At 42.9% G+C, this 12,524-nt stretch overlaps 1 protein-coding gene across 3 annotated transcripts in view; it reads left to right on the forward strand.

Annotated features, from left to right (window-relative positions):
- Window positions 1–12,524, forward strand: part of mtmr14 (myotubularin related protein 14) — a 70,088-nt gene that overhangs the window by 56,211 nt on the left and 1,353 nt on the right. For all 3 annotated transcript variants that reach the window (XM_052075128.1, XM_052075129.1, XM_052075127.1), the window contains exons 17-18: window positions 1,902–2,078; window positions 10,685–10,891. In XM_052075128.1, the coding sequence (XP_051931088.1) occupies window positions 1,902–2,078; window positions 10,685–10,891 (384 nt within the window). The remainder of the gene's footprint in view (window positions 1–1,901; window positions 2,079–10,684; window positions 10,892–12,524) is intronic.

Here is a 12,524-nt window from a genome sequence, read left to right on the forward strand (position 1 = left end):
AAAAGCAGGGGAAAAACATGTGAGACCGAGGGATTCTTCTTGCTCAGAACCAAGATATGACATCATGTCATGTTGCTCTCAATAACTCATTAAATGCCAGCCATTTGTATCAGAGCAAACCCCCATCCCATTTAGAAGAATTTTGCCTATCTTTGAAGACCTACAGAATATTGTGTTCTCCAGCTATATATAGTTAAGGATCTTCCCAAAAGAACGATTGAATTCTCTTCTTTCATCAGCAAATACGTTTTTTTCTCCCATTTGTCAAATTTAACTGAAAACACTGTTTCCGAGGTGTGTGTGTGTGGGGGGGGGGTTGATTATTTTGTGAAGACTTATATCAAATAGAACTTCAACTTTGACACCATTAAGTGTTTTTGTTTTATTCTTTGCTTTTATGACATCTCAAAAATATAAACCGTACTGTATATAAAAAAGCAAAATGGCAAAAAACAATGTATTTTAATTATCCACTATCTACCATTTGTCAAAAAGTATGAATATTGTGCTATATACAAGTGTGTGTGTGTGTGTGTGTGTGTGTGTGTGTTGCGTTGCGTTGCACGTGCATGTATGCGCACGCGCGAGCCAGAATCATCAAGATGTACAGTATGCTCCCTGCATGACTTCTGCAATTTAGGAATAAAAATCCACATCAAATATATTTATTTACCTGTTGCAAAGTGAAATAAAGAAAAAAACTTTCACCGTTCTTGGCCTTGCCAACAGGAGTAAGGTGTCTGATACTGCTGCTGAATCGACAACCAAATACATGGAAACCAAAAATTACTTTTGTTGTTCTAGTAACATACATAATTTTTTTTCTGCACTTCAGACTTGCCTTTACACTAGTTTACCACAACCGTATTTTCCTTTTTGCTATCTCAGCTAGTTTACTTATTCATTGGCTTTAAGCTTTTGTGTGCACTGCTATCTACTGTATAACCCCATATATACAAACATATATACACACAAGTACTGAAAATAGATGTTATAGCATAGGCAGCATTTAACTGGGTGGGGCAAGGCCTTAGCTTCATTGTTTTTTGGATCAGATGATGACAATCACTTGGTCGCTCATCCAATGTCAGTTGCCGCCATTCCTCCATTTTTCGATTGTTCTCCATACTTTGTCATGATTTACTTGAAATTCCTTCACTTTGGTGCTATTCTACTCTATACAGAGTACTGTCTCTGCCCCAATCTAGGGCACTGTTGATACCTGCTGATGATTCTACCTCATTCCAATCCTTTCCGAGCTTAATTGTTAGTTCCCCTTGTGCAAAACCTTGGTTTAGTTATGGTTTGAGTTGTGAGTTATGCCTGGAGACTGGAGAGGGACGGAGGGACGGCGCAACGTTTCTGCTAAGTGCACGTTGTCACAAGTGTAATCAATCGTTGAAAAATCAGGTGGAGGAAAACACAAGCAAGCTAAAGTAACAAATATTTATAATGTGCATCTCACCTCACAAAAATGTTCCAGCCATGTTGCTATGCACACGTTTTCTTTTATGCTAAATTGTTGGACAGTATAACAGCTCTCTTCAAATGATTGATTTTCCTGTTTTCTTTTTTTTTGGTTGGGGGGGTCGTTTTCTAGCAATTGTCCATGGTTTGTCCACATGGGTGAGAGAAAACAACAACAACATAGTACAATATCTGGACCACGGCCAATCAGAGGAGGGTTGTGCTCTTCACTCTCACTGATTGGCTGAGACCATGATGGGCGTATTTTTTTTTTCATCCATTGTAAAATAAAGGTGTCTGGGCACCCAAATTAGGGGCACTGTCGATCCCTGTTATACCAGTGCACACTCGCCCTCTGAGATGCAATCACTTTTTCTTAAATGGCAGAAGCCTGGGTAAATTTTTGTAATTTCATATAATTTTTCATTCCTTAGGAAAAAAGGCAACACCTCCTCTCCTCAAATGGTCGTATGGAGCAAACAAAACCCTCTGGATGAACAGCTCCCACACCCCCACAATGAGGCTCGATCTTCCAGTTCATCCTCCTCCAATCATTCAGAACACGGCATCACGCGCACGGGAAGCAGCCCTTTGGCTGTACCCAACCGAAGGTAACTTTGTTGATGTCATTGATTTAAGTTCCAAGCGAGACTGAGCGATTGATTGTTTTCCAGTCAAAATGAAGACTTCAGACAACACCATTATGTGATTGCCAAAGCTGCGTAAATGTGCAGCGCTCCTGTCTGATACCGGATCTGTTGTGTCACCTATTTTACACACACATGACATCTCCCTGCCATTTTTTTCAACTCACCAGTCCAATGTGGTGTGCTAATCATGGGCAGGTCATGCGAACTAATCGGTATCAACCTGCTCCTCGTATTTTGTAATTCAAAAATTAAAATTTAATTGTGCCACAACGCCAAAAAACAACAGTGGCTAATTCTGAAGCAAACACACTTTGACAACACACTTTGACAACGACTGTACCCACATTCCAAAAAACATGCGTGGCAGGCTGATTGAACACTCTAAATTGTCCCTAGGTGTGAGTGTGAGTGCGAATGGTTGTTCGTTTCTGTGTGCCCTGCGATTGGCTGGCAACCGATTCAGGGTGTCCCCCGCCTACTGCCCGAAGACAGCTGGGATAGGCTCCAGCACCCCCGCGATCCGAGTGAGGATCGAGCGGCTCGGAAGATGAATGAATGAATGAATGAATGTACAAAGGCATTTTGCAGGGAAGTCCCGTATATCCAGAGTCCGTTGATTCCAGGTCTTTGAAATCCAGCCTCCATTGTATGTATGTTGTTTCCTTTTTAACTTGGGAGTTTGTAAACAAGTCTGTAAGTGTCATGGCTTGTGTTGAGCTAAAATAGTGGTTCTCAATTATTTTCTGTCATGGCACCCCAAGGAAGAGGAAAACATCTCGACCCCCCCTACCCCCGCACGACTATAAATAGTATTATTTCTCTATAAAATTGTTATAAGTACACCTTTGCATAACACTGTATCCTTATTAACGTATAAGAGAATTAAAAAAAGAACTTTATGGACCAACTTACAACAAAGAATAGCTTTTGTAACTCGAACAGAAAAGATTTAAAATGCATCTGAAATTCAAAAATAACATTAAACTCTAATTTTAACAATAAATATTTTTTGACTGACCATTTCAAACCATAAGATACTGAAAAATAAAATTACATAAAATCAATAACTTAGAATGCATTCAACCAATCAGCAACATTATCTCAGGAGCACAATATTAAAAAAACTTTAACCAGCACAACAAATACATATAAAATAATTTGTGCTTTTTTTTTTAAAATCAAAGATGATGTCTGAATTAATGGCTACAATGAGCACGTTTTGCACTGCACAGCTTTTGGAAGCGAGGTATGGAGCAGGACACAACAACTCTCGGCTCCTGCTCAATGTGTAGGGACCTGTATTTTAGTTTACTGAAGTAGCAGTCACAAAGCGGCATGATTGTTGGCAATATTCGGCACATTTTCGCTGAAAAAAAAAACTCAAGCAGCTTATCAGCGTGATTGGGGTGTAATGTCTTTAAGTGACGCCTTAATTTATTTGGCTTCATGCTGTCCGCTACCAAAATTTTTAGACACAGTAAGCACATCAATCTTTCCTCGTCTGCCACCACAATCACATTGAAGCCAAGCGCTACATACGCCTCGTCATATATCCTCCCTGAGAATGCTCCCTGCGCAAACCAATGAGAGTGCCACTGCCCCCTAACGTAGTGTGTAACTGCACATTATTTTAGGACAGTAAAAAAAAATAAAAAAAACATGTTCTTCGAGGTCAAACGCGCCCCCCTTGACAGAGCCTCGCGCCCCCCCTAATGGGGCGCGGCTCACTATTTGAGAAACTCTGGGCTAAAATAAGGATCTGAATGTATCAGACAATGAATCACGATAATGCTTGTTGACCTCATAGCATTTTCCCCCAGCATAAAACTAGCTTCACAGCTCCACAAATCCACGGTTATGGCCGGCTGGCCAACGTAGCTGCATTGGGACAGCGGCTCCTCTAAAAGTTCTTAATCATGGCCTCCATAGCTGCGAACAAGCGCCACTTCTGACAAGTATCGTTAAAACAAAAGGAGGATGACAGTAGTATTAAACAGGATGTAAGCTAGCCAAGGCTCAGCCATGCTTAACTGTCACTAAATCAATCTTGAATGTTGTCACAGAACACCAGAATACAGTATGTGAGTGATGCGAAAGCAAAATTTTCACCCAAGTGTCAGTGGAACTACGTTTGTTGCAGAGGAGCATAAGCAACAATGCACAGACTTTAGTAAGTGTTGACAGAAAAAATAGAATACACAACCATGCGTAGTACAGTCCAAAAACCAGAAATAAATTCCGACATTATAACATATGTCAGGCAAGAGGAGGGGCCTCTAAGGCTATGTTCAGACTGCAGGCAAATGAGACCTAAATCATATATCTTTTTTTGCCCTCGTGACTTGTGTCAATTTTATTATAACAGTCTGAACAGCTCAATTACAATTTTATCAAATGTGATCCGGGTGGCTTTCATATGGTCCTAGATTGAATACGTGTCAAACGTTTTGCAAAGGGAATGCAGTCTGAATTGACAGGTCTCGTACATCTTACCCGATAATGCACTCCGCGCGGGCGGGGAAGTCAGAATGTCTGGGAGGGAAATTGGCAATTGTCCCTGAATCTGCAAAGTAGTTTTGCGTAAAAGTATAGAGATTATATTTGACTTTAGTTTAATGACCTGGTCGACTGGTTAGGACGTCTGACTCTCAGTGCAGAGGACCTGGGTTCGAATCTGGCCCCGGTCTTCCTGTGTGGAGTATGCATGTTCACCCCGTGCCTGCATGGGTTTTCTCTGAATACTCCATTTTCCTCCCACATTCCAAAAACATAGGTGGTAAGTTGATTGAAAACTCTAAAGTGGATCCGTTAGATGAATGGATGGATGGATGGGTGGGTTTGGATAGATGGATTGATTGATCTTGAAACATGAAGTGTGGACATTTTTGGTGAGAGTAATTCAGGCATGCAGACAGTTAATTTATTACGCGGGGCAATGACATAACGTCATATTTAGTCAACATATCCATGGACTAAGGAGATAAAAAAGCCTCGCCTCATTGACAACTCGAAGGAGCCTATTGACAGTCCGTTCATATATAAGTTCGTGTCTGCAACTACAGCCACCCGCACAGCAGAGAAGCGCGCTACAGCCAGCCAAAATAAACTGGTTTTGAATTCATCCAAAGTCTAAATTGTTTTTTAAAAAAAAGGCAGATGCTGATAATCACCAAAAATGCCCGTGTTGGCACCGATAATTGGCCCAGCAGATAACACATCTACCACTAATATACAGAACCTTGGCACACATCTCCATAATACAAACAAGAACAAGTTAAAGTAAAAAGCTAAGATTTGCTGATCTTAATTTACTATATAATGCCTTTTTCTCTGCCGGTTCTTTGCGTTTATGTACGATCTCGTGCACTGATTCGCCAACAGCCAATCGGCATGCTCAGTTGTCAGCGACAAGTTGCATACTGCCATCGACAGCTCATTCATTCATTCGGACCATAGCAAAGGTTCATTTGGTTTAAGATCATGATTTGAATTCAAATCACTATCTGGCGGGAAAAATTGCAATTACATCTTTACCTAAAATAACCAACGCAGCCGAAAATGACCAGCTGCACGGTCACCGTTGCGCTCCGCATTATCGAACCACGTCACGGGGGGAAAAAGAATCGGCGCGATGAAGACGGTGATAACAAGGATGTGTATGCGCGTGTGCTTGTCCAGTCGTATATGTGTATGCGTGTACAGGTCGTAGCTGCTTCGTCGAGGTCTGCTCATCATGAAGACAGTCCCGGCTTATCAGTCCATGGCCGAGAAGGAGGGTGGTGGTGGTGGGGGCCCTAGACTCCATGCGTATTTCCATCCAGGGGAAAGGCCAGATAGCGTTATTTGTTTTCGAGAGACGGCCGCCAACAATTCCAGACAGCCTTGAGTCCTTGGTCTGTATCTCCTCACTTGCACCAATCATTCAGATCCGAAAAGTATTTCCGCAGCGTGGATTCCAACGTCTCCATGGTATTTTCAATCGCGCACAGTCGCTCCAAAACCGCAAAGTCGCAACAATATTGCAGTTGAGCTCAGTCACCGCTTGAGTCTGAGTGTTGGACATTCGCGCCAAGCCATCCAGAGTGACCGGCAGCTTCTTCACTTCCAATAGAGCCGCTCCCGTCGGTTGAATTTTGTGATAGAACAGAAAGCTGCCAACACCAAACAGCAGCATACCTGTTATCAAAAGACCAATGATGTAGATGTCTTCCACATCCTCCACGGACAGTACTGTCAGGCACACCGGTCTCCACTTTCTCCATGGATCCAGGGCGCATCCGGCAGCAAGTGTCCCCGGAGGGCAAGCAGGCTCCCCACTGCCCGCTCTTTTCGTCGAAAAAATGTTGTCGATTACATCGAGAGACCAGCCAACTAATTCCATGGTTAGTTCTTCGGATGAAAACACAGTAGGAGGCTAGGGAAAAAAAGTTGGACAAAGACAGCACAAAAGACTAAGCGGCGAGCAGGGAAAAAAAAAGGTGGGAGGGCAGGGGAGCTGTGCAAAAAGCAAAAAAAAAAAGAGAGCCAAGCAGACAGAGATGTATGGATATAAAAGTGTAAAAAAGTGTATTCTTCAATAGAATAGGCAAAATTTAATATTAATTTTAAGGCATCCCACTTCCAGGTTCGAAAAATAACTCCTATTAATTTAATTTAATTCTGTATCTGGCAAAATCAACTTTCCTGAGCTTTTAGTAATGTTAAAGCGCCAATTCCTCACCATAAACACCCCCAAAGTGGAGTTTTCCTCCATTTATCCCTCCCGGAGCGTTCTTGTTCCCTTCTGCTCTCAGCACCAAGCCCTCCCAATCCAAGAGAATGAGTGATTCTTTTTCTACATCACAAAGTGAGGGGCCACCCCCGTACAGCCCCTGCAGACAAACCACGCCTTTCACAAACGCACCAGGATTTGGGACGAGTGCACCGAGTCTGTCTAGTAAACATTTTCTAGTTATGCTTAAATAGAAAATGTGCAAGTGGTGAAGATGAGTGTTTGGCTGTGAGAAGTTTGGGATATTTGTGTTGGGAATGGGGGATGAGAGGGAGAAGCCTGAGAGCAGTTGGGAGAGTGTATGTTATGCGACTGCGATAGGCGTTCGTCTGTGTTTACGCTTTGCCTGAGCCATTTTTTGCCCACATTAGCCGTGTTTGTGATTTACAAAAAAATTGAGATAAACAACCAACGTCTGACATAGTTGGCGATGTGCACAGTGGCCGGCTTGAAACGTAGTGAAAGCGAAGTGGCAGCCACATGGGAAGAGGCGGGGTTTTAGTCAGCCAGGCATCCCACTTCCAGATTCGAAAAATAACTCCTTTTTCATAAGAAATGAGATTGTTAGTTAGTTAGTTAGTTAGTTCCGCCCGTTCCTATTTGGAACATTGGGCGACGAGTTTCCTCCATTTGGTCCGGTCACTGGCGACCCTTCTTGCTCCATGCCAGCTGACACCCATCTCACTGAGGTCTTCTTTGGCAGTCTGTCTCCACGTCTTCTTTGGCCTACCTCTCTTCCTCTTTCCACCCCCTGGCATCCAGTCCATGGCCACACTTGCTGGTCTCTCTCTTGGCAGTCGGAGTACGTGGCCGATCATTTTCCTTCTCCTTTCAGAGAAAATGTCTGACAGTTCAGCCACTCCTGCCTTCTTCATCACCTCCTCGTTGGTGACGTGGTCTCTCCATGAGATCCTCAGGATGGATCTCAGGCAACGCCGATGGAAGACATCTAACTTGTTGGTTATGTTGGCTGTCTTCATCCATGTCTCACAGGCGTAAATCGCTGTTGGGATAACCACTGACATATAGAGGCGTAGCTTGGTGGTCGTAGTGATGGCTTTTGATGACCAGATGTTGCGGAGGCGTTGGAACACCCCCGCAGCTTTACCAAGTCTACTGTTGACGTCTTTCTCCACACCACCTGTATTTGAGATGTTACTCCCAAGATATGTGAAGCTGTCAATGTACTCTGTCATGTTGGTGTAGAGTGAGTGGTTGAAGGTGTTGGTGCTGTCCGACGGCCATGGCCTTGGTCTTTTCCTGGCTAATTCGCAAACCGACCTTAACTCCGTGCTCATACAGATTATTGGTCAACTCCTGGAGTGCGGGCTGGGTGTGACTTAACAGGGCCAAATCATCTGCAAATTCCAGGTCAGCTAGTCTGCTCCCTCCCCACTTGATGCCAACTTTTGCTCCTGTGATGGGCTTCCTCATCACAAAGTCGATTATGATAATGAAGAGTAGGGGTGACAGAATGCAACCCTGTCTTACACCAGTGACAATGTCAAAATCGTCAGTTGTGCCACTGTTGGTTTTGACACAACAGGTTGAGTTGTGGTACAATGACCTGAAGATGTTGATGTACTTGAGGGGTACACCATACAGCTGGATGATCTGCCACAGTGACTCCCGGTGGATGCTGTCGAAGGCTTTCTTGAAATCGATATAGTTGATCATGAGTGGTATCTGAAGTTCTTGGCACTGCTCTATGATGTTTCGAAGGGTAAAGATCTGTTCGGCGCAAGACCTTCCCTTCCTGAAACCGGCTTGCTCTTCCCTCAAGATGTTATCCACTTCATCTTTAAGGCGATGTAGCAGAACACTGCAGAATACCTTGCTGGGAATTGACAGCAGCGTAATGCCCCGCCAGTTATTGCAGTCTGCGAGGCTTCCCTTCTTGGGGAGCGTGACAATAACCCCACGTCTCCAGTCGGCAGGAACCTCTTCAGCATGCCAAATCAGGTTGAACAGGTGGGTAAGGCTCTTCACAACAGCATCTTGGCCATGTTTCAACAGCTCGGCAGCTATCTCATCGAGTCCCGGTGCCTTGTTGTTCTTAAGGCCCTTGATTGCTCTGGCAACCTCGGTCTCGGATATCTCTTTCGATGTAATATTTAGAGCTGGAGCTGGTGTCTCTTGATCAAAATTGAAGAGCACGGGAGGCATTCGTTGGTTGAGAACCTCCCTGAAGTGTTCCACCCATCTTGCTTCTTGCTCCTCGTCGCTTAGAAGTGTCCTGCCATCCTTGCTCCTGATTGGCACGCCAGAGCTGCTCCTGGAGTTGGTTAGCTCCCGCACGATCTTGTATAGGGTCATCGTGTCGTTGTTCTCTGCTGCTTCCTGTGCCTGTGATTGACATTGTGCCAAATGTTATACAGAATGAAATATGCCTACAGTTCACAGTGGAAAGCTTAAAATCGCATAATACAGACCCTTTAAATCAGGGGTGTCCAAACTTTTTGCCAAGGGGGCCAGATTTTATGTGGTAAAATGTCGGGGGGCCAACCTTGGCTGACATCCTTTACATTGAACAACAATATTGTTCAACAAATTTTAGTAAGCCAGTCTGTTTCACATTTCCATTTTTATTTTGATTTCAACAATCTTAAGAATTTCTTTTGGTTCATTTGAAACAGGTATATCACATGCAACTGCTTATTCACTTGACTTTTTCTTAAACAGAAGTCTCCTGAGTGCAAATTGATTGATTTGAAACATTAAATGTATCACCATGACTTTTCAATAGTCACAAAACCTTTGACTCGAACAACAGGGAAATGAACAAGCAATACACATATCCACAACTACAAGGATCATTTGAAATATGACATATCAGTGAATATAAACACGGAGTGATGTCTTGTTAACTCGTGAGTGATGGCCTCTAGTGTCTAAATGCTATTACTCATTTAGTGAATGCTATTACTCATTTAGCCACAAGAGGCAAGCAGTACTCTATGAAACATCACTCACCAGTCTACGAGACCTCAGTCAATGCAACACGTGTTCCATTGCGCCCAACCTGCGGGCCAGACGGCACTGATTTTATGACGGGGGCCGAGGGCCGGATGAAATTCGACCGTGGGCCGGATTTGGCCCCCGGGCCGGACTTTGGACATGCTGCTTTAAATCAAAGGTGTCAAAATTCGGTCCTCGAGGGCCAGTGTCCTGCATGTTTTCCATCCCTCCCTGCTGCAACACACCTGATCTAAATGATCAGCTCATCAGCAAGCTCTATTGGCGCCTGATGGTGATCCTGATCATTTGAATCAGGTGTGTTGCAGCAGGGAGGGATAGAAAAACATGCAGGACATCGGCCCTCAAGGACCGAACTTCGACACCTGTGCTTTAAACCATGAGTGTCAAACGCTGGTCCTCGAGGGCCGTTTTCGTATGTTTTCCATCTCTTCTTTTGCAATACACCTGATTCAAATGATCAGCTCATCAGCAAGCTCTTCAGAAGCCTGATAACGATCCATTTCATTTAAATCAGGGTGTTGTAACAGGGAGAGATGGAAAACATGCAGGACGGCAGCCCTCGAGGACCAGATTTTGACACCTGTGAGCTTTAAACGATTACAGGAATTGAATAAATTACGATTTTTTTTTTCTTCCCCCCCAGGTTGCATTCTTCCTCTTGCCCAAAATTTGGGATCGGCTCAATTTTATGAGTGCAATTTGGTTATTTTTGAGACATTAACATGCATCTTTTCATCAAGTTCACTTTGGTAGTCACTTAGTAGCTTTGAGAAACAATTAACCATTAGTGAAAGGTATTTATCATTTTTATCAACAGGTTTGCAACAGACTACAATCGGTCCGGGTCTTCGCTGTCTACAGAGTATGGTAGTTGGCAGATCGTCTCTGGTTGTGGTAGCATTCATGATCATCCTCCTTATCAGCCACCGCTGGCTTCAGCCTGCTCCACCTCGTCTGCTCTGGCTGCACCCTATGACTCCCTCCTGCCCTTCAGCTTTCAGGAGGAAGGACCCAACGGACGACTGTGAGTAAAGCTGCTCCCCCATCCTAATTTTTGAGCAGTGGTCAATAAAAAGGAAATTATTTCATTTCATGATGATAGGCCAATCTGTTGAACCCAGTCATTTTTTTTCAGAACTGCCAAATGTTACGGATTGTCCGTTTTTTAATACCGAAATCACTGAACGGTAGGCTTGTTCTACCCGTAACACTGACTGTGTGTCCGTCTGACTGTGGGTATGTAATTAATTAATCAATCAATCAGTCAGTCAGTTAGTAAATAAATAAATACGCAATCATGTTACTCAAATCTTTGTGTGTATCAGTCTTTGGGCATGTTACTTTCAAAAAGTAATGAGTTATGAATACAAATGACTTCTTTCAAAAGTAATTAGGTTACTAACTCAATTGGATTACAGCCTTATATTATTATTATTATAAAAGTAATTAGTTACTCAGCAAAGTAATTGATTTTTTTTCCAATTAACTCATTCACTCCCAAAGATGTTTTTAAACGTCTTTTCAGACTTGGTCCAGAATTGGCTGGTACTGAATGAGTTGAGGTCTATCTGTAGTCTATGTTTGTACAATATGTTTGCTGTGAACGTAACAGATTGCAACTTGCCATTAAGATTAAGATATCCTTTATTTGTCCCGCAATGGGGAAATTACAATCAGACTTCAGAAAGGAAAACGCTGGGTAGGGAGAGGAAAAAAAAAACACGCTGGAACTATCCTCTTCTGAGGATAATTTAAGTCCAGGATAAAAAAAAAAAGACCCTAGCACATAAATAAGCATATGACAGTTACAACAAGTCACGAGACATAAACATACTTTTAAGTTTCGGAATTCTTGATTATCAATATCAGTCAAAATAGAAAAATGGGTTCCCATGATGAACGTTTACAGAACCCAAAATTTGTTACCATGGTTTCCCATTGGGTAATCCGACAGAACCGAAAAACGGTTACCATGAAATTCCAAAATCCTCAGGCGTGCTCCTGAATTATTTAAATTTTTGCAGCATTTGTTTATCATTGTATGTATATGTTGTTGTTTGTGTTATTATCATATGCAATTGAATAAGTAGACCTTTTCAGAATTCGAAATTTCGGACTCTCTCAATGCATAATCAGACTCATACTTTTCTGATCAGCGAGTCCCTGGGACACGCTGCCGGTAAACTGTAAAATTATCACTGAGAGATTACCGCTTTTTCTGCAGTCAGTGATTGACTTCTATGCAGTCATTTCTCAACTTGTGTTCCGTGCCATCTCATGCCTGTTGACTGTTGATTTACTTCATATTAAGAAACTACTGCACTAAAACATTCATTCATAAATGTATACCATATGATTTTATTATTTTTTTCTCAGTATAAATAACACCCTGACTGTAATAGTACCCTGACTGTTCTACTTTTTGAATAAAAACACTTCATTCAAGCGTTAGGGAGTGCAAAGGGTTATGATGGAGGGGTGTTGCAAATCATGAAGACCTGCCAAGTGGTATGATAGCATTGTTTTATACATGTCCTCGGCTAGGCCTCAGTTTCAAAATCAGTCCTTGGTCCTTGGCCTTGGCCTTGGCCTCGGAGGCAAGTCCTTGGTCCTTGGCCTTGGCCTCTGAAAATTTCTCAAGTCCTTGACTTGGCCTT

Source organism: Hippocampus zosterae, chromosome 9, assembly GCF_025434085.1.
Source record: "Hippocampus zosterae strain Florida chromosome 9, ASM2543408v3, whole genome shotgun sequence".
Classification (NCBI taxonomy): domain Eukaryota; kingdom Metazoa; phylum Chordata; class Actinopteri; order Syngnathiformes; family Syngnathidae; genus Hippocampus; species Hippocampus zosterae.